Source organism: Eleutherodactylus coqui, chromosome 6 (assembly GCF_035609145.1).
Source record: "Eleutherodactylus coqui strain aEleCoq1 chromosome 6, aEleCoq1.hap1, whole genome shotgun sequence".
NCBI classification, from domain to species: Eukaryota; Metazoa; Chordata; class Amphibia; order Anura; family Eleutherodactylidae; genus Eleutherodactylus; species Eleutherodactylus coqui.
The window spans coordinates 88,976,694-89,003,913 of NC_089842.1; the positions used below are offsets into that span (position 1 = coordinate 88,976,694).

At 44.5% G+C, this 27,220-nt stretch overlaps 1 protein-coding gene across 1 annotated transcript in view; it reads left to right on the forward strand.

Annotated features, from left to right (window-relative positions):
- Positions 1–26,301, forward strand: part of GRIK5 (glutamate ionotropic receptor kainate type subunit 5) — a 344,216-nt gene extending 317,915 nt beyond the window's left edge. Inside the window, exons 18-21 of the mRNA XM_066607146.1 lie at positions 11,203–11,331; positions 11,462–11,515; positions 24,635–24,756; positions 25,212–26,301. Coding sequence (XP_066463243.1) covers positions 11,203–11,331; positions 11,462–11,515; positions 24,635–24,756; positions 25,212–25,667 — 761 coding nt within the window. The 3' untranslated portion in view covers positions 25,668–26,301. The remainder of the gene's footprint in view (positions 1–11,202; positions 11,332–11,461; positions 11,516–24,634; positions 24,757–25,211) is intronic.
- The last annotated feature ends 919 nt before the right edge of the window (positions 26,302–27,220 follow it).

Consider the following 27,220-nt stretch of genomic DNA (forward strand, 5'->3'; position numbering starts at 1 on the left):
GACAATCATTTTTGCAATAGGGTTTAATAAAAAAATTTGGACCGTTTGTCTTCTGCACTTCTGCATATCACTGCAGTCTAAGGGCCATTTTACACAAAACGATTACCATTTAGATAATTGTTGGATCGTACAAAATTGAACAATAATCATTCAGTGTAAACACGGCCAACAACTGAATGAGGAAGGATAATTTGTTCGCTTATCGTTAGTCATTTACTTTATGCAGGCATAAAAACTTGACGATAATCAGCCCGATTAAACGGGCAGTCATTCATCTATGAATGGAGTCAGTCGGCCGGAAAAGATCTCCAGTGCCTCCATTCAGTAATCAATTTGCTCCTGGGTGGTGGCTCAGTTATTAGCACTGCTCCCTTGCAGTGTTGGAAATCTCCCTTGCAGATGTTGCCCTTGAACAGATTTGAACCTAAAACTCCAGGACTATAAGACAACAGTGCTAACATCTGAGCCACCACACTTGTTTGTTCTTCTCTAGTAATATTTGCCCAAAATCGGGTCAGGATGACCCAATCCGATTCTACGAAACCCGGACCGATTGTACCCATGCATCGATCACAATAAACAACCGTATTTACTAGTTTTGCTGGCTATATACATATATATTGATCACTAAATACTTCTTCTTCAGTGAACTTGGTTATTTTGGATGCATTACATGTACTCTGAGCTGTAAAAACCATGCTGTGGCATGCCGGGGGTTAAGCAGTATATCCATTTCAAGCATTGACTACATCTGTGTTGTCAATAGCTTAAATCAAGCAATTCCTCAGGGTTAATGTCTAAATTACTGCCAAGACATTCCCTCTAATTTTGATGTACATCTGTCTGATCGACTCACGATTTGCATTAACCCGCAGGAGTCGACTGCTGCATTTAGTGTCACTCAGCGAAGGGAAGGGGGTCGGGCCTTGGCCTCTTCTGCCGTTGGCACAAAAAGTTCCGAAAAGCAGGGTTGCTGGCTGTGCTCACACACCATTGTGCTAACACAGACACTAGAGGGATGCATCTGACCCCCCATCAGTGATCACACTGCGAAGCAACCCACACTTAATAAGTCAACTAGCAAAGTATGTTCTTGCAAAAATGCTGCACTCCCATAATGCACCGTGACACTGCATAACCACCTGGACTCGCACCGTGCACAAATACTGTTCCCTTCAGACCCGGCTATATGCTCCGGTGATTTCTCTACTCTAGGCCTGTGCATTAAATGTCCCGAGTTTGGTGATGATGAACGACCCATGTGTTTTGTCTAGTGCTATTCTTCTGAGTTTGGCAGGCGTTTCAATCAAATTCACCACCCTGCCACCCTTACGATAGGAATGCTGACTGCCAAGAGTAGAGGCGACATACAATATACTAGTTGCTGCAATGTAATTCTTACCTCTGTATGCGGAGCTCGAGCTCCCTCTACTGGAATAGACTACGCATATTCCGGCCCGCCGACTACATTTTCATTTTCATAGATTTTTTCAGCCACATCAACACTTAAAAGTTGCTCGCTGACTAAAGAATACAGTATATGGACATGACAATTGATAAACAGCTCAATATGTTTGATCCACACGGGATCCATATGCCATGGTTGTAACTTTAGGGGGTGCAGTGGAGCCCTGATGACTGACGGGTCCTGAAGACCACTCTGCTGCATAAGAGCCCTCCCATATATGTGGCATATGATTGGTGGGGCCATGTTACAGATTTTGCTTTTGGGCTCTGGAGCTTCAGATTACACCTCTGATTACAACTAAGGCCTCATGTCCACAGGCAAATTAAGAATTAAAATCCGGAGCGTTTTTCCCGCACGTGGATTCGCGCCCCATAGGAATGCATTGACCACCCGCGGGTAGATAAATACCCGTGGATGGTCAATAAAAGTGAATTTAAAAATTTCTGGAGCATGAAAAAAAATGGACATGCTCCATTTAGGTGCGGATCACGCGTGCGGGAGCTCATAGAGCACATAGCTCAATTGATCTCCCGCATGAAAAATAAAAGACAATTACAGTGCATCCGCAGCCCAAATCCGCGTTACAAATCTGCAGCGGATCTGATTTTCCCCGTGGACATGAGGCCTAAGGGTCCCTTTACACGGATGGATAAGTTACCCCTAACAAGCACCAGTTGACTTTATAGCAAGTCGACTGCGTTCACCTTTATATGCAGAGAATAGAACCCATTGATATCAGTTGATTCTTACATATTTCCTGTTTTTCTCGGGCGCAAAAAAATAGAACATGCCCCAGTTTCCCATACAGGTCCCCATAGAAGTCTATGGGAGGTGTGCAAATACACGCTGAATGCATGCGCAAATGTGTAATACGCTGCGCAATTCCATTAAAAAAAGAACACCTCTGGACCTTATTAGGCTGAATAGCCATTTACATTGGGACATGTTTGTCTTCCGTGCGCAAATGAACACGCCTTGCGTGCGCAAAAAGAACATTACAATGCACCGCTATGCGCGCAACTCAACCTCGTTCATAGTGCAGATATGTTGCAGTGAAGCGTACGTATTTGCGCATACGCTTGTGTGAAGCAGCTCTTAGGGCTTATTCAGATGACCGTATGCTCAAAAATGCTCACCACAGCGCAGTGTATTTGCGCATAAATGAGGTTGGATGAGGTACATTTGTACGCGTTTCTGTACATATTACTGTACATTTTGTGCACGCAGGGCCAGTTTCCAAGCATGCGACCCACTCTTTCTGTGGATTAAAAGGCTAATTCGCCTAACGGAGTCCAGATGTGTTCTTTTCCTCATGTTTTACGCAGTGTTTCATGCTTCCACTTGTGCATTTGCACTCCTCCCATAGACTTCTATGGGGCCTTTTCTGCGCAAATGGCAAGAAAATAGAGCAGGACCTACTTTTTTGCACGCGCAAAATGTGTGTGAAAAACGCGCTCATAAAGACGAACCCACTGAAATGAATAGGAGCGACTCTCTGTGCTTAGTGCGCATATGTTGGGTGCACAAATACCTGTGCAAACACAGTCTTGTGTAGAAACCCTCAGGGCTTCTTTACATGGGCGTATGCACAACTACGCTCGCAGCTTTTTTTTTTTCATACTCCATGCGTGCGCAGGGCCAGTTCATATGCGCGTGACACTCCCTTTCCGTGGAATGGCTATTAAAGCCTAATATTGGCCAGCTGTCTTCTCTTTCCTGCATTCGGCGCAGTGTCACACCCTTCCTCTTTTTTTGAACCTACTTCTATGCCGGTTTCGCTGCACAAAAGGCAGAAAGATAGAAAATACAAATCCATGCAGATGTTGTCCTTGGTGGGGCTTATAATAAACATGTATTGCTCATTCATTGTCTGCCTACGAACAATGGCCTTTGTGCTCCTATAAAAGATGCCATCAACAACACACAAGAGTTCTATCATTTGTTGTTCAATAGCTGGGCATGTTTCCAGTCAGGAATACACGGGTGATCTGGAATACACGGGTGATCATTCTGGAGAACCTCGCCCCATGTAAAAAACCTTAGAAGCAAGATATCCCCTATTCACAAGACTTTCCGTAGCTGAATTGGGTACAGAAAATCTGCAGTGTATTATAGAAGGGGCAAAGTGAGTGAGAACTTAAGAAATCCCGCTCACATGTTGCTGACAACTTTTGCAGGATAAATTGATCTGCAGTGCTAAGTTTAACCCCTTAAGGGCCAATTGCGGTAAATATACGGCACTTGGTCGTGGATTTAATCCTGTCCGATAGCAAAAATACGGTGCTGGATTAACCCTTTGCAATCCAATTTTGGATTCAGGGTTTCCTACGGGGTTCTTTCTTTCTGTCATTATACAACGGCGCCATCTGCTGGCTAGAGCCAGTACTGTGGAATAGGACAAGCTGGAGAGGCCCCCGACAACAGAGCGACCGTAATATACAGTAAGAATACCCTGTTGGACGTCTTCCGACATCGGTGCTGTACAGCCTTCAATCAGAATGTCTTCAGACGTCAGACAGTGGATTGGAAAGGGTTAAAGCTCCTGCTTCTGCAATCAAGCAGGAGCAGGTTGAGTCTTCGGCTATCCGACACAGCTAAAGACCTGGAGGAGAGGGAAGAAGTGGTTTGTAACTGCTTCTGCCTTCTCCTTTCTAGGCTGTAAAGAGCTCAATAAGCGCTATGTACTAAAGAGAGTAAGCAGAAGTGTTAGTTCTGCTCTGCTCTGTTGCAGCAGAGCTGCAGGGTCCTAGCAGACGCAGATCAGTGTTTTACCCTATAACTGGGGCTCCTATGGATGCCCTAGCAAGGTAGAGTGGAAATGTGTGAAATTAAAAACAAACAAAAAAAGAACATGTGAATGACCCCCAGTGGTCTTATATGACATCATGGGAAACAAAGGTGATAAGAAAAATTGTTACAAAAATAAGTAAAGAAACATTACAGAATAAGATAAAAACATATACATAAAAAAAAGAAAATGACTCACCACCGACGCCAACCAAAACCGTCCCCACACATGCCCTGTAATCCGAGCCTATACAAATTATATATCAAACAAAAGGAAGCCATTTCTGTACTTTATTTTTTGCATAAAAATATATTAATTTTAAAAATAAACAGCTATAGCATTTTACCCATAATAAAACTAAAAAAAACGGGGGAAAAAAGTACCAAAAATAATTTTGGTAGCTGAAGAAAGAAAAATAGGGCAGTAAAATCACCACATGGATAAAATCCCTAAAAAGTGTCTGGTCCTTTAGGCACAAAAAAACTGGTCCTTAAGGGGTTAAATCCACAGCATATCAACGTATACTGTGGCTTCTTAGTATGGAAGTAACCTCCTCAAATGAAAGGATGATATCCTGTTGAAATCCGAATCTAAGGGCTTATTCAGATGACCGTATATCGGCCACGTATTCATGCTCTGAGCTCCCGTCCCTTCTCCGCCAACTCTCCGCCCCTCTGCACTATTTGCAATGAGGGGAGGCGGGACGAGGGCAGAGCTAATTCCCGTAACTTAGCCCGCTCCCGCCCCCTCTCATTGCAAATAGTTCAGAGGGGCGGAGAGGGGGTGGAGAGGAGGCAGAGAGGGGGCGGATGCTCAGTGCACTGCTCCCGGCTCTTCCAGCCTCCTCCCCCTGCAGAGAGAGATGCCGTATATCAGCCGGTATGAATACCCGGCCAATATATGGTCGTCTGAATAAGCCCTAAATCCCCGTGTTGCATGCAGATTCTTACACTGATATGCACTAAAATCTGTAGCAAATTTTCTGATGTCTAAAATCGGATAGACATGAAGGTCTCCTAAGGGGACTTTTATATGTAACGGCTGTCGGACGCAGAAGTGCCTGACAGTGATCCCAACCACTATCACTCTTGTGCTTTCACACAGGAGCGATAGTCATGCAGGGGGTGGAAAGTTGGCGGAGAAGGGGCGGGAGCTCAGAGCACTGCTCCTGGCTCTTCCAGCCTCCTCCCCCTGCAGAGAGAGACGCCGGCCGATATACGGTCATCTGAATAAGCCCTTGTACTTTCTCTCTGTAGGTTCCTTTTCTGGTTTTGGCTCACAAAATACTGATGAAAAATACACCCGTATTAGGATAGAACCTATTGTTTTCAATGGGTTCAATATCACTTTTGCTTTTGCGCAAGCGAAAAAGAAAATGCAACACGCTTTGTTTTGGTGCGCATTTGCACCCCAGGAGTCTATGGGGAGTGCGAAAATACCCATGTAATTGGGCAATACTCTGTTTAATTTTGCTGGGAATCGAAAACACCTGGCACTACTTAGAGTGCACAGCCCTTTAAATCACGGCGAAAGGCCCTGACCGCACAAAAAGTACAGTAAGATGTGCAGATACACGCGTGATGGTGCAACATTCACTGCACAAACAGTGTGCAGTCATGTGGGTTTTAGTACTTACACTCTTGTGAAGCCGCCCTAAGGCCTCATGTCCACGGGGAAAATCAGGCCCGCTACGGATTCTCCATGGAGAATCTGCAGCGGGTCCCTCCTGCCCCGCGGACATGAGCGCTGAAAATAGGAATAAATGAGAATAAACTCACCTCCCATCCGCTCCGTTTCTTCTTTTCGCCGCGGCGTCATCTTCTCTGCGTCGCGGCCGGATCTTCTTTCTTCGGCTCGGCGGATGCGCATGATGACGTCGGTGACGTGCCCCGCGCATGCGCCGTCCCGAAGAAAAAAGATCCGGCCGCGACGGAGAGAAGATGGCGCCGCGCGAAGAGAAGAAACGGAGCGTGTGAGTAAATCCCGATTTTTGTCTCCCGCGGATCCGGACGGCTTCCATAGGCTTCAATAGAAGCCCGCGGGAGCCGTCCCCGCGGGAGACCCGCATGAAAATGGAGCATGGTCCAGATTTTTTCATGCTCCATTTTTTTTAAAATCCCTTTTATTGACCATCCGCGGGTATTTATGTACCCCGCGGGTGGTCAATGCATCCCTATGGGGTGCGGATCCGCGGGCAGGAGAAGAGTTAAAATCCGCTGCGGATTTTAATTCTTATTTTGCCCGTGGACATGAGCCCTAAGGCTGCTACAGAGGAGTTCAAATAGAAAAAGGCTGCCTGCACACAGCAAATCCGGATTCTGCATGTGAGATCCTGCAGCTGGATCAGGCCCTGGCAGCAGCAGCGTCCGTGTGTACCTGCTTTCTCTTTTTTTCATCTACACTGCTCGCCGTCGGACATGCGCAGTACAGATTTTTTTTTAATCTCCTACTTTTTGTGTGTCATCGCCTAGCACTGATATGGAATCTGTGACCTTTCCGCAATGTCAATGGCAGAAGGGCTGCGGATCGGACGGCTTCCATTGACTTCAATGCAAGCCATCCAGGCGAAAGCCGCGCAAAAATGGAGCAGGGTGCGATTTCTCATCTGTGAGCGGAAATTGCTATTGGTTTCCACTCGTGTGCATGAAGTGTTACTTTTGCCTAGCATGCTATGGACTGTATTTGCTGCGGAATCCAGAAGCGGACGCCCCCCTCCGGATTCTGCAATTCGAATCCGCCCGTGTGCATTTACCCAAACTCCCTCTGTGATGTTCACATACCCTCAGGGGCGTAACTATAGAGGATGCAGGGATGCGGTTGCACCCGGGCCCAGGAGCCTTAGGGGGCCCATAAGGCCTCTCGTCTCCATATAGGGAACCCAGTACTATGAGTAAAGCATTATAGTTGGGGGCCCTATTATAGGTTTTGCATCGGGGCCCGGGAGCTTCAAGTTACACCTCTGCATACCCTGATGGACCACATGGGAATCCCTTTAAGTCCAACACCACTGCCATAGTTATCCACATTAATGTCCCAGTGTTTTTGTACTTCAACACTAAATTACCTTTCAGTTACTTGGGAAAGCTGAATAACAACCCCTGGGACCTGTAACACAACCATAATGCTTACAATAAGGGCATACAGGAGTTAAAAAGACATACAGTGATTAGAATTTAAAGGAGTTGACCCACGAAAAACTGTGTTTATAGAATAATCCAGCCCATAATTGTGAACATTTTTCTGTATTTACACTTATTGAAAAAAAATGTTCTTCTCCCCAGATATTCCAGGACTAATGTTAGAATAGTGCCACCTGCTGTTCCTATTCTGTTTCCTCCATAGTAATTGTTCCACCTGCTCGGTCTTTCTACTCCACTGCATAGAAGCATAACTGAGTAGGTGTGTCCACCTTGGAACAATTACTAATATGGACACAGAATAGAAACAGCAGGTGGCGCTATTCTAACATTAGTCCTGGAATATCAGGGGATGGAAAGATTTTTTTTAATAAGTGTAAATACAAAAAAATCTTTATAATTATGGGCTGGATTTAACTATGAACAATATTTTTCGTGGGATAATCCCTTGAATGGAATACAACAGTTTTTGAATATAGAGGAAATTGCCCTATTCCTTTGAGCTGAGTATTTTTTCCACCCTGCTAAAGCAAATCCATCAGTTCTGTTGACTTCTGGAGTAGAGAAGAAGACAGAAGCTGGAATCTTTTTTCCATTCTGAAGATTTTTTTTGTATTTAACTTGAAAAATATAAAGGGTAGTAGTTTGTTATTGTCTATTACTAATGCTTATTAATTCTTTTCACTGTTGCTTTCCTTTCAAACTGTTTGATTTAATTGCTTTCTGGCAGATGGCCACTCTTACTGGGAACTTTTTCGACCATCTGGGTTGATGGCACATCAATGTCCCCATCAAATACAGTAATTAAGATAGCACAAGCAGAGAAGCTGTGGAGAGTAGACCAAGCCTACAGCACAGAAGTTTAATAGAAGCAGGTGGTAGGACATTGCATTGAATGCCAATAGCCTCATCAAAGTTACTTTGTGGACGGAAGACTTCATACAACGACTTGTTGTGGAACCTGTTAATGTCATTTTTGCATTAAAGACTTCAAAAACAGAACCAACATTTAGTATTATTTGATATATTGAGATCTACTTATTTTGAAAAATGTAAGAAGACAGTAAGGTTGCAACTCGTTTTGCCACGTTATTGGTTGTGCCACATAATGCTGTGTACCATAGGAATGTGTTGAGTTGCAGATAGTGTTAGGCTTCATTCACATGAGCATATATCGGCCCCGTTTTCACGGCCGGGCTATATACGCTACCCATCTGAGGCATTGGTTTCCAATGCCTCAGTTCACATTGACGTTTTTACGCCAGCCAGAAAAGATAATTCTGGAACTATCTTCTGGCCGGAATACAGCAGCCGGTCCCATAGACTTTTATGGGAGCTGCCGAAAAAAGGAAGTGGGAGAGAGTTTAGCAGAGTCTCTGCTAAACTCGACCCCCTCTCTGCCCCTTGCTGGCTGTTGGCAAAGGAAGGGGGCGGGAGATTAGCACACTAGCAAGGTCTGGAGTAGGGTGGGAGTTTAGAAAACTAGCTCCCACCCAGTCCTGCCCCCTCCAATTGCAGATAGCCGCCGACAAGGGGCGGAGAGGGGGAGGGATGGGGGTGGGAGTTTAGCAGAGCTAAACTCTCTCCCCCAGCTTGACAGTATCCTGGGGTCAGCATATGCTCATCAGAACCACGGCTGCCTCTCATTCATGCGATTTTCAGTCACACTGTGGCCGTGACACAGTCAGCTGAAAATCGCAGCGCCCGTGTGAAAGATCCTTTAGACTGTGGTTTCGAAGGTCCAACATCCTTCATCTATAGTGAACATGCGCATTTTAATTACTTCATAATTTTTGTTGTTATCCTATAAACACACGAGAACTGTAAGATTTAATAGGTTATTTATCAACCCATAAGCAATAGACCCAAGTGGCAAGTGAATGTCTCTCAAGTCATCTCCAAATGGGGCTGTCTTCTGATGGATCCTTTAGGCCCATAATAGTGTAAGACGCTGTGATCCCTTGAGCATCCAGTACTCCGTTGGGCTATTTCAGGCCTGATTGAGATGACAAGAGAACAGTCAAGCAAAGTTGAATCATAAATGGCTGGCCATGAACGTGAACGACTTGAAGGGAAACACAGCACATCTGCTTGCCCATTGTATACCTTTAGCCAGTTAACCGACAGATGTCTTGGAGTTGGCTGATTGATTCACTCATCTCTCTTATTAGAAGTTAAAAAGGGTTGTCTGAAAGTTAAAGTAACTGAAAGAAATGTTTTAAAATAAATTTAAAAAAAATATTCGTCAAATCCCCGACTGGTCCAGTGCCGATGCTTCAGTGCTCCTTTACTTTTAATATACATTCGTGTGACTATGGCAGCTAATCAGTGGCCTGAGCAGTGATGCTTAGATTGATGTGGGTCTGGTGGGGGATTTACAAGTAGCAGCTGAATAATATTTATGTTATTGCATTTTCTGCAGGAAATAGCTCAGTGCATGAACACACTGTCTGGCAAACAGCTGACCTCAAGGTGGTCCCAGGCGGCGGACCCCCACTGATCTACTACTAATGGCCTAGCTTAAGGATAGGCCATCAGTAGTTTACAACTGGACAACCCCTTTCGTTTTTTAAAGGCACTCTAGTAAAAATATATTTTTCCATCACTGCAGCCCCACCTGATAATGTATCACACTCTAGATATCTCCTATGTATATTACAGTCACTTTCATACAGTACAGCCTCCTGTTACCTATCAGACACCATCTTAATTTCTAGAGTCCCATGATGCATCAGCACAGCATTACAATAGAGCAGCTAGAGCCAGTACCATCTCTGCCTGCAGGGAAAACAGTGTGATTGTCATTACCCTCTCTATTCATCTAAATACACAAAAGACCATATGTATAGAGTCAGGAGGCTGAACTGTCATATCCTTCATTATAATTGTTTGATAGGAGCTGGAGCTGTGATAGGAGTTTCTTTTTCCCTGTGAAGAACCTGTGTGGAACAGTCCATGCAGTGTCATCATAGAGGAAGTCCTGGTGACTGAAATAGTGACTCATGGAGAGTTAAAAGAGATACAGTAAATCCTAGGTGGTCACAATGAGATCAGATGACCCACCTGAAGAGAAGGACTCCAGGAACTTTTGACTAGAAAGGAATAACTAACCAAGGTAATGCTAGCCAACTTACGGGGGACTAGTTACACAATGATGGAAAGAAATACTGGAGTGGCCTTTTAAAGTCTTTTTCAACTCCTTTAAGGATCATGATGTTGTGAAACGTTCTGTCCTGCAACAGTCAGGTCCCATTGAAGTCACTTGAAATCCCTACAACTTGAGTTATGCCTTTTCACATTGCACCTATACAGTATGTATGCACTATGAGGACTATTTGGGTACTGTATGAGAGTAGGGAGTAATGACCAATGCGGTGGAGGTAAAGTTGGCTCTGCTTTCACTATTTTTTATGAAAAGGTGATGGACCATCTGGATGAAGCCCTGTAGGTCCTAAAGTCTGTGACCAGTGGTTGATATCCTGTTATACATGGCAGGATACAGCAAATTATGGGCAGATAAAAACAGAAACCGACTATTGGCAGGAGTTTAGTCATTTAAAGGGATTAGTAAAACATGTCTGCTTTCTTCCAAAAACAGTACCACATCTCTCCATGGATTGTACATGGTATTGCAGCTTAAGTCCATTGAAGTGAATGGAGCTGAGCTGCAAACACCACACACAACATGGACAGTCGTGGAACTGGTTTTGGAAGAAAGCACCAATTTTTTCAAATATTTGGCAAACCCTTTAAGACCTCACTTTTTAAAGAAAGCTGTATATACTGTATCTCTATACCTTTCTGCCTAGAATCTCCATACAGAGATGAGATCACTCTTGCAATCCTCCAACTTCAAGAAAATAATCGCTTGGAGATATTGAAACGCAAATGGTGGGAAGGTGGGAAGTGCCCTAAGGAGGAAGACCACCGTGCAAAAGGTCAGTGCTAACTTGGTCACTGCAACAAGGAAAATTCCACATTGCAGAATGACCTCTGAATTCCTTGTGTTGTGATCTTCTCTCTTTTCACCCTTTGTGTTCCATTTTCATACCATTATCTCTTCATCAGAATGGACTAGGGAGACATCTGGAACATCTGTCAATCTCATCCGGTCTTATTCTGGTAACTCGCATATCATTGTCTTATACTTTATTGTCCTCGTCATTGTATCATCCATGACTTCCATTTATGGTATGTCCTCCATGCCTCCCTCCAGAGGGGCACATCTCCCACCGACTTGCTTCATCTAACATCTTATTTTATCACCAATAGATCATAACTATGTATAGAAAACAGTTATGTACGGTACATACATTTTCATTTCTTGATTTTGAAAGTGGCCAAAAAACATCCCATTGGTGTACATAGCGGAGAAAGAGGCCTATAGCAAAAACTAAAATGGTCCCCCATTATGGTGCTTGTTTTGGCATCCAATACATAGGGTGTCCATGCCCTTGCCAGGGTCCCGTAGTTAATTCCCCACCTTCTTCTTTGTTAAGAAAGCAATTCTCTTGGAGAGGGGAGTCCTGCAAAGTTCTAGTCATGAAGTACTAAAACAGATAGGACCATCCAGGACTGGACCCCCTATCTCCAAGGGACCCATAGCAGCCGCATAAGCTGTTTCTATGTCACTGTCTCATGGTCACCAAAGGGCAGGCATACCATTAAGTCTATAGTATGCACACCCTTGGACAACCATGAGATAGTTTATGAGTAGTATTTTGCCCACGTAACTATAGATAACCTCTACTTGCTGTTCAGGACCAGCCCCAGGTGGATATGGGCACAGAGAACTCAACACACTGTCTACCCTACCATGAGCCTCAGCAAGCATACAACGTAATTGTAGAGATCACCATGGGCAAAAATTATCTGTCGTACCAAGCTAGCATAAAAATACCAGCGATTTTCTCTAGACACCTAGCATGCTTTATGTCACTATGACATTTTTCGGGTTGCACTTCTGCCAATCCACATTCCTAGAACAGCCAGGGGGCTGGCAGGGCTCCAGCTGCTTGCGGTGCCAACAATTCACCTTGCCTTAATTAGGGTATTTAGCTACAGGGCTAGGGCAGAAAAAAAGATTATTTGTCCCAGGTGAAGGAAAGTCTACCTATTCCTTTGGACTTGGTACATGTAAATGGTTTTGTCATTTTTAACCTCTTCATATATTGTCTTAATGCATATACAGAAGTAAATCCTTCATGATTTCAATGGATTTGTTCTTACAAGGAATTGCGCGCGTGAAAAGATAGGACCTGCTCTATCTTTCTATAGAGGTCTATGGCAGGGGAAAAATCAAGGGGAAGGATGTGACCCTGCGGACAACGCCGGGAATCAAGACAGCTCGCCCTTATTAGGCTTTAACCCTTTCCAATCCACTGTTTGACGTGTAAAGACATTCTGATTGAAGGCTGTACAGCTCTGATGTCGGAAGACGTCCGGCAGGGTATTCTTACTGTATATCACTGGCCGCTCTCTTGTCGGGGGCCTCTCCAGCATGTCCAATACCACAGTACTGGCTCTAACCAGCAGGTGGCGCTATTGTATAATGGCAGAAAGAGAAAGCCCCCTAGGAAACCCTGAATCCAAAATTGGATTGCAAAGGGTTAATAGCCATTCACGGAAAGGGAGTAACATGTGCACGTGTGAACTGGTCCTGCGAGCGCAGAAATGACAGTACTCTGCGCAGACACGCACGCCACAGCCTGATTATTGCTCTCTTCCAGCTTTGTTCATGCGCAAATATGCTGTGTTGCTGCGAGCGGATTTCCGCACATGCTCGTCTGTCAAAGCCCTGAAGGAGAGCTTTGTCTTTTTACACCCATAAGATGAAAACCTGTACAGACCTAAGGCCCCCTGTCCATTGCCGAGGCGGAACATTGCTGGGGGGAGCGCTAACAGGTTTTCGAGGTGAGCCTATGTGATAGATAGGCTCACCGCAGAGAATCGCAGCAATCGCAGCATGCCGCAATTTAAATCCAGTGAGCAGAAAATCGCTACGATTCTTAGCTCGTGGGCGCTGGCACTGCGCTTTCTATAGCAACCCTATGCATAGCTTTACAGAGCGTGAGCATCGCCCGTGGACAGGCAGCCTAAAGCTTCTTAAAGCTAAGGCTTGCTTCGCACTTGCCGTAATGGGAACATTAAAACGGAATTCCAGCCAGGGGCGATTCCGTCCTATGATGGAAACAAATGGCGCTTGAAGACCTCACTAACTTTGACAGGTTATGTTGGGCTCCCCTCATGCCGCCCAGCATTTTTCTAGACAGAATTGCGCAGGATGCAGGATGCTGCGCTATTTCATCTGAGCCACTACTGGCCACTACTGTAAGTACATCTGATGCATATTGTGCGCTTTTTCTGCAAATTGCACCGCACATGCTTGAAAATCACATATAAATCGCAGTTAAATGAGTGGGATATACGTCTTTCTTGGTCCGATGTCGCACTCACCTGTGTAAGTACAGCTTTAGGCCACTTTGAAATGAGTACAGTTTTACTCCATGTTAGGGCCTTGTTGCGGAGACTGTAACATTAAGCTAATATACATCTATAGGGCTAATCATATGGCTGTATGTTTTATGCTGTTTTTTTTAATATGCAGCACAATCTATTTTTTGCGTATTTCTATTCAGTATTTGTCCAATAGAAAATAATACGCCGGCAAATACGGATGACATACGAATGTAATGTGATCTGAAACATGTCTGTCATACTGAACCGTAGTACATATGTGTCCTTATATGCTCGTCTGACACCAGCCTTAGTCCCCCCTCAGACAGATGTTTTTTTACCCCGATTAGCGGTATAACGCTCTCATTGCTTTCAATGCAGCCTCTCAGACAGCCGCTCGATCGCGGTGCTTTTCAGTGCCGCGATTTTCGAGCGCAGTCTATTCTATTTTGAACATTTAGTGCAGCTCATAAATGATGAGGTATGCTAAACCCCGCTGTTGGCTGCAGCTCCCTGCTGCCAAAGGCGAATGTAAAATTGCGTCAAAGTGCGACTCAGGCTCTGTTCATATAACGTTGGAGCCTTCCTTCAGAGGTAAGTGTAGGTACAGAATAGTACAGCCTACTGCGCTATTCCGGAAAGCAAAAAAAGGTCTACCAGTGCAGCCAGTGCCAAATCGACTCTCTCTGAGGGCTTAAACATATGGATGTGCTTTAGTCTCGTTATGCGGCTGCATAACAGGATGCAACGAAACCATTGATTTCAATGGTTTTGCTTTCACTATCGGAATTCTGGCACGTTCATACTACGCGCTAGGAAAAGATAGTAGGACGTGCCCTGTCTTTCTCTTAGTAGTTTCCCCACGCAGAAAATGCATCCATCCGCAAAACATGGAGCACGCTGCTTTTTTTCCTGCGTGTGCGATCCGCACGCCGGTTTAAAATGCCATCCGCAGGTATTTAATTACCTGCAGATGCCCAACGATTCCCTATGGGCGAATTGATCTGCGGATGACATGCGTGGGAGACACGTGCGGATTTGCTACATGAATTATGCTTGTGGACATAAGGCCTAAGTTTAGCGGTGCGGTCGTGCTTCAGCCAACAGCGCCACCAGGGAGAGTCAAGCGTTGCTGAGCGACGTTCATATCAAGTGCTTACCAGATTAACCGTTGCCATGTCCCCAAAACGTGGAAGACCAAGCCGAGGGCAGTGAACAGTTCAAGGAGTACACTCAGATGGACGTTGGTACACTGAAAATGTAGTTTATCCTGAAGTCCTTGCCAATTAAATTTACAACCATTCTTTCTAAACATCTTATGTTCGTGTAGCGAACATCGGGTCAGTCTAGTGTGTATATATATATATATATATATATGTATATATATATATATATATATATATATATATATATATATATATATATATATATATATATATATATATATATATATATATGCAGCACAGAAGAATTGTATTAGCTATTTGAGGCTGCATTCTTTGTGAACTGTGATAACTATTTGACCTCCATACTCCATCATGATAAACTGTTCCTGATTACAAACTCGGCTCTGCTTCATCTATGCATATAAGAGCCATGCTATGGTTTGTACTAGCATGCTGTGCTTGACTGTACATGCTTTGACAGATTGTGCCACCTGTACTTGTCTGTTGCATGATATGACTGTGGTTGTGTGCCCGCTCCTCGGGTAAGAACGCTTCACATGGCACCAGGTGGTGTGTCTGGTTGAAAGGTTCTGTGATGAAAGAACAGGAGAACATAGAGGCAGGATGTCTACTCCGTGCCGCGCTTTATGTATTAAGGGTGATTTTCAATGATTGTTTAGTGACGTAATTTGCAGATGGTCCAAGTGGGATATTATATATACATGGCTGCACACACAAACGGTATTTCTCATAAACCTACAAAGCCTAATGATTCCCAGAAAAAATACATACAATAGTGAAATATACTGAAAACATGAAATCATTGGAACTTAGGTATATGGAGATATATGTTTGTACTTCGGCAGATATCGTATTATTATTGCAGTGCCAAGGACATATCCAGTCTTGAGATATCTTCTAGGGGCACACAAGCGTATTTTTGGGTCATGCTCTGTCTGTGTAATTCCATGAATGTCACATTGCTCCAATATAGCCTATGAGGCTATATGCATGAAAGTTTTTTTTCACAGGGACCGAAGGTTTTTGTAAAAAACTCATGGCGTCCTTCTGCTGACCTATGTGAGTTGCGCCCGTGTCCTTTAGAACAACTTGCGGTTATGGCCACGTATTTCTGAGACGTAAAAACGCCTGGCCAAGCCAATATAGCGTTGGGCGGTTTTATGTCGGACTCAAAAGATAGTCCTGGAGCTATCTTTTGGGCCGAAATATGTCGGCAGATGCATGGGCTCCTATGGGAGCCCATGGCAGCGGCTGGAGGTGGAAGGGAGTTTAGCAGCGTGGCTGCTAAACTCCCTCCCTTTTGCTCCTCCCTGGGAGAGGGTGGAGCTAAGCACCGGTCCACCCCGCCTCCTCCCATTGATGGCTATGGACAAGGGGTGGGACATGGGCAGAGCTAAGCGTCCGCCCCTTGTCCATAGCCATCAATTAAAAGAGGCGGGCGGACCGGTGCTTAGCTCCACCCCACCCCTGCCACTGCACAGAACGAGCGGGGAGAACGAGAGGTGAGTCTGCAATGGGGAGGGAGGGGAAATGGGCGATGGCCTGGTGAGCTAGGCGCATTTGCGGCGGCCTCACCGGGCCATATGAATGGGCACACAAAGGTTTGATTTGTGCGCCCGTTCACCAGATGTTTCACAATGTAGCGTATATCGGCCAGCTGTGAAAACGGACAGCTGATATGCGATTGTGTGAAAGAAGCCTTAGTACGACTCTATCGGGCTATTCACATGGCCGTATTTTTATAGCCATTTTTTCAAAAGCAAAGCATGACCTATTTCTGGTGTTTTTTGCCCAGCATTGCGATTGTTTTGTATTGAGTAAACACGGATCAGTATTTGCCCAGCAGAAAATAAATACATTGAGGCAAATACTGATCAAATAGTGCTGAAATACTGATGCCATACGGTTGTAATGTCATCTGCAGCACATCCGTAATATGGATCTGTATTAGGGCTTAAACACACGGTCGCATGCACAAATACGCCTGCCGCTACAAAACGTATTTCCACATGAAACAGTGAAAAGTAGTTGTTTATTTTAGCGTTTAAATTTCGCGCTGTAAAAAAAATTAGAAATATGGGTCCTGCCCATGCATAAAAGCTATGTACGAGAAAGACAGGACAAGGCCTATCGTTTCTCGCACGTAGTAATATTGCGCAAGAATCATGCTAGTGAAAACGAAACCATTGAAATCAATGGCTCTGTTTTGTCACGTTGTGTAGGCGTTATTTTCACAATCGCAAAAGGATACAAAATCACGGCCCTTACAAACGTCTTACAATATGCTCATCTGCACCCCATATGGCACCCGGCACTCAGGACACAGGCCCCTAACTACACCCCTGCTTTATCTAGAGAAGTCTCCTACTTCCCCCCTGTGTTGATCTGTGGGCAGTTTTCCTGCTCCCGGGTAAAGGTACAGTTTGGCGCCCTCCCCACCACCAATTAAAGGAGATGTCCCGCGCCGAAACGGGTTTTTTTTTTTTTAAACCCCCCCCCCCGTTCGGCACGAGACAACCCCGATGCAGGGGTTAAAAAAACCACCCGCACAGCGCTTACCTGAATCCCGGCGGTCCGGCGTCTTCATACTCACCTGCTGAAGATGGCCGCCGGGATCCTCTGTCTTCGTGGACCGCAGCTCTTCTGTGCGGTCCACTGCCGATTCCAGCCTCCTGATTGGCTGGAATCGGCACGTGACGGGGCGGAGCTACACGGAGCTACACGGAGCCCCATAGAGAAGAGGAGAAGACCCGGACTGCGCAAGCGCGGCTAATTTGGCCATCGGAGGGCGAAAATTAGTCGGCACCATGGAGACGAGGACGCCAGCAACGGAGCAGGTAAGTATAAAACTTTTTATAACTTCTGTATGGCTCATAATTAATGCACAATGTACATTACAAAGTGCATTATTATGGCCATACAGAAGTGTATAGACCCACTTGCTGCCTCGGGACATCTCCTTTAATGTGACGTAACTTTTTTTTAAAAATTCTTTATTTTTAAACTTTTCAGGGTAAACAAAACATTTCCACATAGTCAGAACACAGCACAACAATCACATTTTCGTAATTTCCATCAGATCTGGCAACTAGCGTGTGTGTTCTTAAACCGGTTAATTGCTTAATCACTGTAAAGATTAATCAGAACTGCAACTGTGTTATTTATCTGAACAACCTGTCTCAATTATTTGAGAGTTGTCTGCTAGTTCCCTGGAAATTAGAGGTAGTTGGAGTGAGGGATGGAAAAAGGGGAGGGGTAGGGGGGAAGCACCTGTGGGGCAGAAGTAGATAGATGGAAAGAAGGAGAGTGAAGGTGAGGAGAGAGAAAGAAGAAGAAGAAAAAAAAACAAACATAGGAGCACAACGGGATTAAGGCCTAGTGAACTCATCAGGCGCTTAGGTTCTTATATTCCTCTGAGTTCTGGTATTCAATCCAATGATACTATGTCTTTGTGAACTTGTCCTGTGTGTGTTTGATGGAGGCTGTAAGGTCCTCCATCTCCATAATCTCACGGACCTTGCGCAACCACATTGAGATAGTGGGGGGTGATTGTCGCCACAGTTTTGGAACACATGTTCGTGCTGCGTAAACCAGATGTCTCACCACTGAACGCTTATAGGAGTACTGAGGGATCTCGCTGAGGTGTAATAGAAAAAATGCAGGTGAATTTGGGAGTATGTACTCCGTGAATTTGGAGGAGATACGCCATACCTCAGACCAGAAGCCTGCTAGTGCTGGGCACTCCCAGAATATGTGCAATATAGTCCCTTGACAGGTGCCACATCTCCAGCAAAGAGGGGACACTGCGGGTATCATTTTGTGAAGTCGGGAGGGCACCCTGTACCACCGCGAGAGAATCTTGAAACCCGTTTCCTGTGTCTTGCTTGACATAGATGATTTATGTGTGAAGGTGTAGATTCTGCTTAGTTGCTCTTGTGTAAACGATACTGCCAGATCCCTCTCCCAAGCTAGCGCATATGATGGTGGTGGGGTCTCTGTATCTAGGGTTAGTATCTTATAAACCTGTGAGAGGGTGTGGCGTGAGGGACCTGACCCACAGCAGAGTTGCTCAAAAGGAGTTTTTGCTCTCCCAGGGCAGGGGGTAGAGATATGAGAAAGTGTCTGATTTAAAAGATATGTCAGTGGCGAAGGTTCTGTAACATTTGCTAATGTGTCTGCTGACAACCATTGCCCCTCTGATATAAAGTGGATCGCTCTAGATCTCCCGTTCCATATCCATTGGTAGAACCCCCCTCCCTCTATACTAGACGGGAAATCTGGATTCCCCAGTATGGGAAACAGTGGGGAGGGCCTGGGTGATATGCCCTGGGTAGTGAAGATTCGGGAGAGGACCCTAAGAGTAGGGCCCACTGTGGGGTGTGAACTGGCTTCTAGGGGGATATTCCCCTGTATCCAGGGTAAATGGTCAGGGGTACCGGGGAGAACGTCTGTTCCAGTGATACCCACTGCTTGAGCTCTATGTGCCTGTGCCAGTCAACCACCCGTAGTAAATGAGAGGCTTGGTGATAGGCCATCATGTCTGGTATGCCTAGTCCCCCTCTCTCTTTGGGTCTCATCAAGGCGCGACGGGCTATGTGGGGAGGTTTGTCTGCCCAAACAAATCTTGAGAGTAATGAGTTTAAGTGTCGGAAAAATGGTCTTGGGATGTGAATAGGCCATGCTTGGAGAATGTAGAGTATTCTGGGCAAGATATTCATCTTAACTATTGAGCATCTACCGAACCAAGAAAACAGGCCTTTATTCCATAATGTCCAATCCCTTTTGATGTTATTTAATAGACTTGGGTAGTTGGCTGCGTAAATGTTGGAGGTATCTGTGGTTAGATAGACACCCAAATATTTGATATTGTCACTAGCCCAGCGAAAGGAGAAAAAGTCTTTTAGTTCCGAGAATAAAGAGTTTGGTAAAGATATGTTGAGTGCGGCGGATTTTTGGTAGTTAATCTTAAAGTTTGATAAAGCGCCATATATGCGGAGTTCGTTTAGGAGATTTGGGAGGGAGATAAGGGGGGTTGAGAGGAAGAACAATAGGTCGTCTGCGTATGCGGCTACTTTGTGCGTGGAGCCCCCTAACTGAACTCCCCTAATGTTGGTATTGGCCCTAATATGAGCGAGGAGTGGCTCCAAGCACAGGACAAAAAGGAGAGGAGGAAGAGGGCAACCTTGTCGCGTGCCGTTTGAGATTAGGAATGGCGTGGAGAATTGACCATTTGCTTTGACCGCTGCTGAGGGGAAGGACTATAGACTGGATATCCAGCGCATCATGTTCTGGCCTAAACCTAAGTACCCTAGGGTTGCTTGCAGAAAATCCCAGTTGATGCTATCAAAGGCCTTGTCCGCGTCTGTGGACAGAAGGCATATGGATGTGGATGTTTTTTTTGCCTATTGAATGATGTTGATAGCCTTGATAGTGTTATCCCTTGCTTCTTTCAATGGCACAGAGCCCACCTGATCTTCATGTATAACATCACAGAGGAGTGGTGAAAGACGAGTGGCGAGGAATTTCGAAAATATTTTTAAATCTACATTTAGGAGGGATATCGGGCGGTAACTCTGGCATTGGGAGGGATCTTTCCCCTCCTTTAGGATTACTGTGATGAAAGCTTTCAAGGTGTCCCTTGGTAAGCTGGCACCTGCAAGAAGGGAATTGAAGGCCCGGAGGAAATGTACGTAACTTTTTTATTTATTTATTTTCCTACATTGAGGAGTCTGGGTCTGGACATCTGAGAACAGGACCCCGTGTGGCTTCTGGGTTGTTGCGTCACAGCTAAAACATGCACTAACAGCATGTTGGCAGAGTTTGTAAATTGATTGTTATTGGCTGCACAGTTTTGCAGATTAAGCCGTTGTTTACCTACAAAATTGTGCAGCCATTAAATAATCAATCTGAAACAGTATCCCAGCACAGTTCTTGGCTGTACCGTGGCCATGCTGCTCTAAGAGATATAGCTAAAGGCTCGTGGACCCTGGTGAAACACTTCCTAAGTTGTAACTTTCTACTGCTTCACTGAGTCTCTTAGCTGTTCATACAGGGTAAATTTCTTTGAAAATATGAATCACAGTGATAGTGTCCTCCTATGTGCCCCCAACATGGTGGTACCTGCTCATCAGGATATCCTCTGACTTTTCCAACTTAAGTGACTGATCACATGGTCTTGACATAATAAAAAGGTCCTTCTACACCTTTTACAGCCTTTCTATTGATGTAACTGGTCATATGATCATCCCATTAAAGGCCCTTTAACCTTTTTTAATTAATTGATTGCATCCTTTGACTGTAGGCTAGGCTGGCACCCTCCTTGCTCACTGCACCCAGGGCACATGCCCTGCCTGCCCCTCAATCTACATCCCTGATTGGAAAATTGCACATAGAGTAATTCCTTACTATATTTCTAATGTCAGACTTTACCTTAAGCCTCTTGCACATGGCAGAGCTGTGTGCACATGGAGCCTGTACAGCTGCACACATAAAATCCCTGTGGCTCTGTATGTATGACATAACCACAAGCACTCTGTGTGCTGCCATATAATACACCATACTTTAGAGATATCCTACCATAAAAGCAATGTTTCTGTAGGCATCCGATGGAGCCTTGTATAATTCTGAAGGCAAATGGAGCTGCAGTAAGGCCCATATACTTCTATGTGTGCTGTAATATCTATGAGACCGTATAAAAGCAGGAGTCATCCAGTTATACAGCATAGCAGGCTGGGAAGGCATATCCCACGTGGCTTCCCTGTCAACCTGTCAGCAATTCCGTCTCATTAAGCAATTTCAATAATGGAAGTCTATTTAGGAATTGCTGTACAGTATATTGTCAAAGTGTCGGTTCACCTCTGCTATAACATGTTTTCGATAAATTCTACACATTTCCAGGAGAAGACTAATATACATACATATATAGGGATAATTACCCTAGACAACAATGCCCTCTTGTGTCCCCGCTCATCTCACTTGCTGACTAATGACAGCTTGTTGGAGCGGTGAGGAGATAAGTGGAGGAGCAGGTGCATTGATGTGCTATGGTTGCAATGAGTTGACACATTCAGCCGTGCTCCCCTAATCCCCGTGCTAGATCCTAACATAGGGCACTCACAAAAGCAGGCAGCAGCAATTACACAAACAGAAACAACCTGCAATTATAAGCAGAGTCATAGGTAAACTCTTAAAGGGCAACCATCATAAATAGAAAAAAAAGGACAATCCTAATATTTATATCAATGCATCAAAAGTTAGACAGAGGTCATAAGCACACGTGTGGAGCACTTTTTGGTGCAGTGTCTTTTTTTGGTCAAATCAGTTTCAAAAAGAATGGGGGGGGGGGGGGACGTACGTTGGTTTTACATACAGATTTTTTTTTTAACGTAACAGTTTTTCATGCAGTCTTTTGAGCCAAAGCTAGAAGTGGATTCTGAGAATATGGGAAATATAAAGGAAGGACTTAGGCTGCCTTAACATCTGTGTTGGGGATTGCGGAGGAGCAGAAAATGGGAATCCCCTGGCTGAACGGGTCTGTCTTATGACAGAACCGAACAGTGTCCGTTGACTATAATGAGGTCCGTTCGGTTTCCGCTCAGCTGCCCCAGGATTTGGTGCCGGATCTGCGATGGAACCTAGAAGCAGCCCCTCTGACAACCATATGGTCCATGGAGAGATAAGAAGATCACTCAGGTTTTTGCTGTCCCTATTTTCCATGAGCACAATACAACCATTGGAAGACATGTTTTTCTTCTTCCGGTGTGTGATAGTACAATGCCCTCAGGCCCTTCTAACGATTACATGGAAGAAGAGATGGCATGAACCAGCTTTAGCAGAGACTCGCCATTTTGATGTATTTTATCCCCCGCCTCCTCTGTGTATGTCCTTACTATGTCATATTAGCTCTTCCTTTTTTGTAATATAGTATCTGCTGAAAGGTATCTCCAGGTAAAAAGATGGGAAACAGTGCTACGCTTGGACCTACATTGCTTTGTACCCTACATCACTCACCTTGGCTGATCAGACATAGCTATGTCAGTAGGCCCAGGATCTGTTGGGAGTTTTGAGCGAGCCAAAACAGTAGAACCCTATTTTGGGTAGAACTTTGCTAAAAGTTTAGTTTAGCATGAACCAGAACCGCCCTTTCAGTAGAGTTCTACTCGAAACAGGGTTCTACTGGTTTGGTTTGGTCATCATCAGTCTTGAAAACAGGTGTATCACACTACTCTCACTCTGAGAGTTGTGGTGGTTTTGATGAACTTCCGGTTTGAACTATTGCAATTCAGACTAAATCAAACTTTTTGGGAAAGTTCGGCAAACTGAACTTTTCAAAGGATCGCTCAACAGTATCAGTTCGGATAGTTTGACTTGAACATGTTAAAGGATTTACCTGTGGCTCACCATCAGGGCCACAGGCTTTATCTGTTTGTTATTTTACTCTATGTTTGGCACACTAGGTAGCCTTATCTTGGGGACCTATTGTTTGAGCAGAAAAATTTGTTGAAGCCTATTTTTGGCTGCCTGCTTGAATATTAGATTGGTTGTCTGAACTTTTGATAGGAGTCTAGCATTTCTACATTAGTGTTGCTGACATTGCAACACTTTTAGGAGGATAGGTATGCAGCTTTAAATACAGGATCCTCTTTAGCTGACCTATCTGAACATGCACCTGACTTTCTATTAATGTCAGTGCATATGACTAGAAATTCTACATTAGTGCTGCTAACATTGCAACACTTGTAGGAGGATAGGTATACAGCGCTAAATACAGGATCCTTATAGCTGACATATCTAAACACGCATCTGACTTGGGACTACTGTCAGTGTATAAGTTCTTTATCCGAGTCCTCCTTCCTTCTTCACCAACGTAGCCACTATACCATCGTACCCTGCTGGCTTTTTGTCTAACGGTGTCTGGTATATATATATACCTTTTGGCGACATCTTCACAGACAACCCACTTTCTTGCCAATTTAATCCTACTGATTATATATCCTAAAAGAGGAAGATAGCTTAGTCAATTAAATGATTGACGCTATTAATCCCACTAAAGATTTTTTGGTCAAATATACATCTGTGGCTCCTGATGAACCGCTCTAAAGCGAGCGGAGAAACGCATTGAGCTGTATTTCTCTGTGACTTCACCAGTCATTCAGAGCCGTAGTTCTCTGCGACCTCTACATACGACTGTCACCAGTCATTCAGTGCAGGAACTCTGTATATGCACTAAAGTTATCCACTTATACTGACCATGCTATTGTGACCATTATCTACATTGGAGACATTGGATGCATAATTCAAACTTGCACCAAAATATATCTTCTCCTCTTTTTTGTGTTAATGTATGTTAGTACTGTTAGTCAGCCCGTATATGTTTTTAAGAGTTTCTAATAAACTATATTCTTTTAGTCTATACCTGTGAAGGGCTGTTAAAGGACCCCCAGGCTTATAAATTCTGAAGTTTAGAATTCCCTGTCAAGTGCATATTATTGTGTAAATGGCCTGCAGTAAGCCACACAATGATCCTGTCATGTCTGAATCTTTCTGTGACTTTGCAATGACCTTCATAAAGTTTCCCTAACTGTGTATATATTTCCAGGACTAGGCATGGAAAACATTGGCGGTATCTTCGTAGTTCTCATCTGCGGCCTAATTATTGCTGTCTTTGTGGCCATCATGGAGTTTGTTTGGTCAACGAGACGTTCGGTGGACAATGAAGAGGTGAGAAAAGCTGCGTATGCAGTATGGAATGGCACACAGTACAGCGCTGCTGACCTATCAATGCGTTCCATGTACTGTAGGTGTATTTCTATACATATTGTAGTCTTTGTAGTTCTTCTACAACATAAGAATGAAATGTTTCCATTTCCTGTTCCCCGCTGGCTGCACACCTGAGGGGGGCTGTTATTATTTTACACATAGCTTCTGTTTTTGCCCTAGTTTTGCATTAGATTTTCTTTACTGTCCCCCAGGGGTTGGTGCGCAGTTTTTCGCCCACTCTTCTATCCCCTGCTGCTCCTGTTTGTTCTGCTGTTCTGCTCTCTCCTCAACCCACACAACTATTATTGCTATTCCTTTCTATGCTTCTATGTCCTGCTTTCCAATACTTTATTTCCCTGATTCTTTGTTCTGTTTTTATTCTTCTTTGTCTCATCTTCATTTTTGTTCTTCCTCAGATTTCAGTATGTCAAGAGATGCTGAGTGAGCTCCGCAGCGCAGTGTCCTGTAAAAAGACTTCTCGTTCCCGTCACCGTCGTCGGCCACCACGTCACCTTCACGGGAGAACTCTACTTTCCCTCAGTCGACCACCTCGAGCTACCAGAGAGACACGTCTCTGCAATGGTCGTCTTTACCAGACCCACCAGCACCCTCCGGCTCCTCCTCACCCTCCCCCTGCTCCAGGTGCCCAGCGGGTCCATGAGGACGCCCCGTCTTCCTCTGGTCGGGGAGGGTGTGCCCATTTCAGAATCTGCCAAGAATGTCGGCGGATACAGACTCTACGAGGCCCACCACCACTACCTAGACCACCGCAGTCTCCAAAACCTCCACCACCTCCTGCTCCAGAGGACCTTACACCCCTCTCACATCACCGGAGACTGGCAGACCCTCTAGATGCCAGTGCCCCAGAGTGATATTGGGGATGTTACAAAGACTGGTTGTATGGACCTTTAGTGTAAGAGGAGAAGAGGAAGAGGTATTAAAGGCGGAGAACTTAGGGGGCATCTGGACCTTGGACATCTGTCCTTTCCCCTGTTCTTCCCAACACTCTGTTCTAGGGTGGGGTCTTTATGAAGCCTCCTCTGTATTCACTGGAAACACTGCGATGCCTCAGTCTTTTACAATGTACGCTGTGCGTGCGAAATAAACTGTCCCCTCCCAACACTCCACGTGCTGTTTTTGACTATACCATTTGTTACTGCCCTGTCCTCTCAAGCTGACGTAGCATTGATCAGAGTGTGTAGATGGGATAGACTGGAGTTGTCTGTCCCAGCTCAGGGTCTAAGTTTTCACCACATGCATTAACCTGACAAATGCGTCATGGTAAAGGAGAGCGATATGTCAACCAGATGGGGCCAACCGCCATCAAGATTGCTGACTTAATCAAAAAGAGAAAAAAAATCACATACCTAGAATGCAGAGCCTGGTTTAGATACATAACCTGGGCATTGTGTCTATTTGTTGATATACATATCAGCAATATATATGTATTGCTGTATATCCATTTTTATATGCACAAATCTGTGAGAGGATATGGGATATTATAAGTGTTTGGGAAATTGATTATGATACAACGTGCAGCTTTGATACAAATGAATTGAGTGGAGAGTATATTGGTGTCTGTCTTATTATGTTGCCCCCACCCAAACTTATTACGGAGGTAAGACGACTCAACCCTGAACATCAGTGAGAAACCTGAATAGGCCTTATTTTACTTGTCTACGAAGATGTAGTTTTATATCATTTTATGTAGGAAAAAAATATCTCACAGTATGTAACATTTTGCAACCATATTACAAATTACTGCAATGCAATGAAAATAAAAATCCTACAGTTTTGTGTATACAGCTCCTATGCAGATCTATATTTCTTCATGGTTATAGACAATTTTAGAGGGGTTTTCTGATCATTTACTATTGATGACCTATTCTCAAGATAGGTCATCAATAGTTGATCGGTGAGCTCCACCACTCAGGATCCCCAATGATCCTTCAGGCCGGGCTTGATGGCCACATTGGAGTCGGAGCCAGAAGTGTAATCAATGGAAGTGATGCCTTCTATTGGACTTCCACCTCTGGAATAAGGAGCTGGAAGTATAATGGAAGGCCCCCACTGATCAACTATTGATGACCTGTCCTAGGGTATAAGTCAACAATAGTAAATGCACAGAAACCCTTGTAACCCTGTGAGCAATTTGATCCGGCAGAAAAGTCTTGATCTTTTTCCTAACCTACACAGAGTAGAAGAGAGGGCAAAAGAGCGGAATAATACTGGGTTTGTTGTATCTGTAACCATGGAGATATCTAGGTTCTGTTGACTTAAAATGGTAGTTTTTTTTTAATTAAGACTTTATAAAGTTCCTTTATTTTAGATGCATTGAAGCAATACAGACCGTTGCAAAATTGTACATACCCAGAGATCTGAACATGAAATAGGAATAGCTCTGGATGACTACTAATCGGTACTC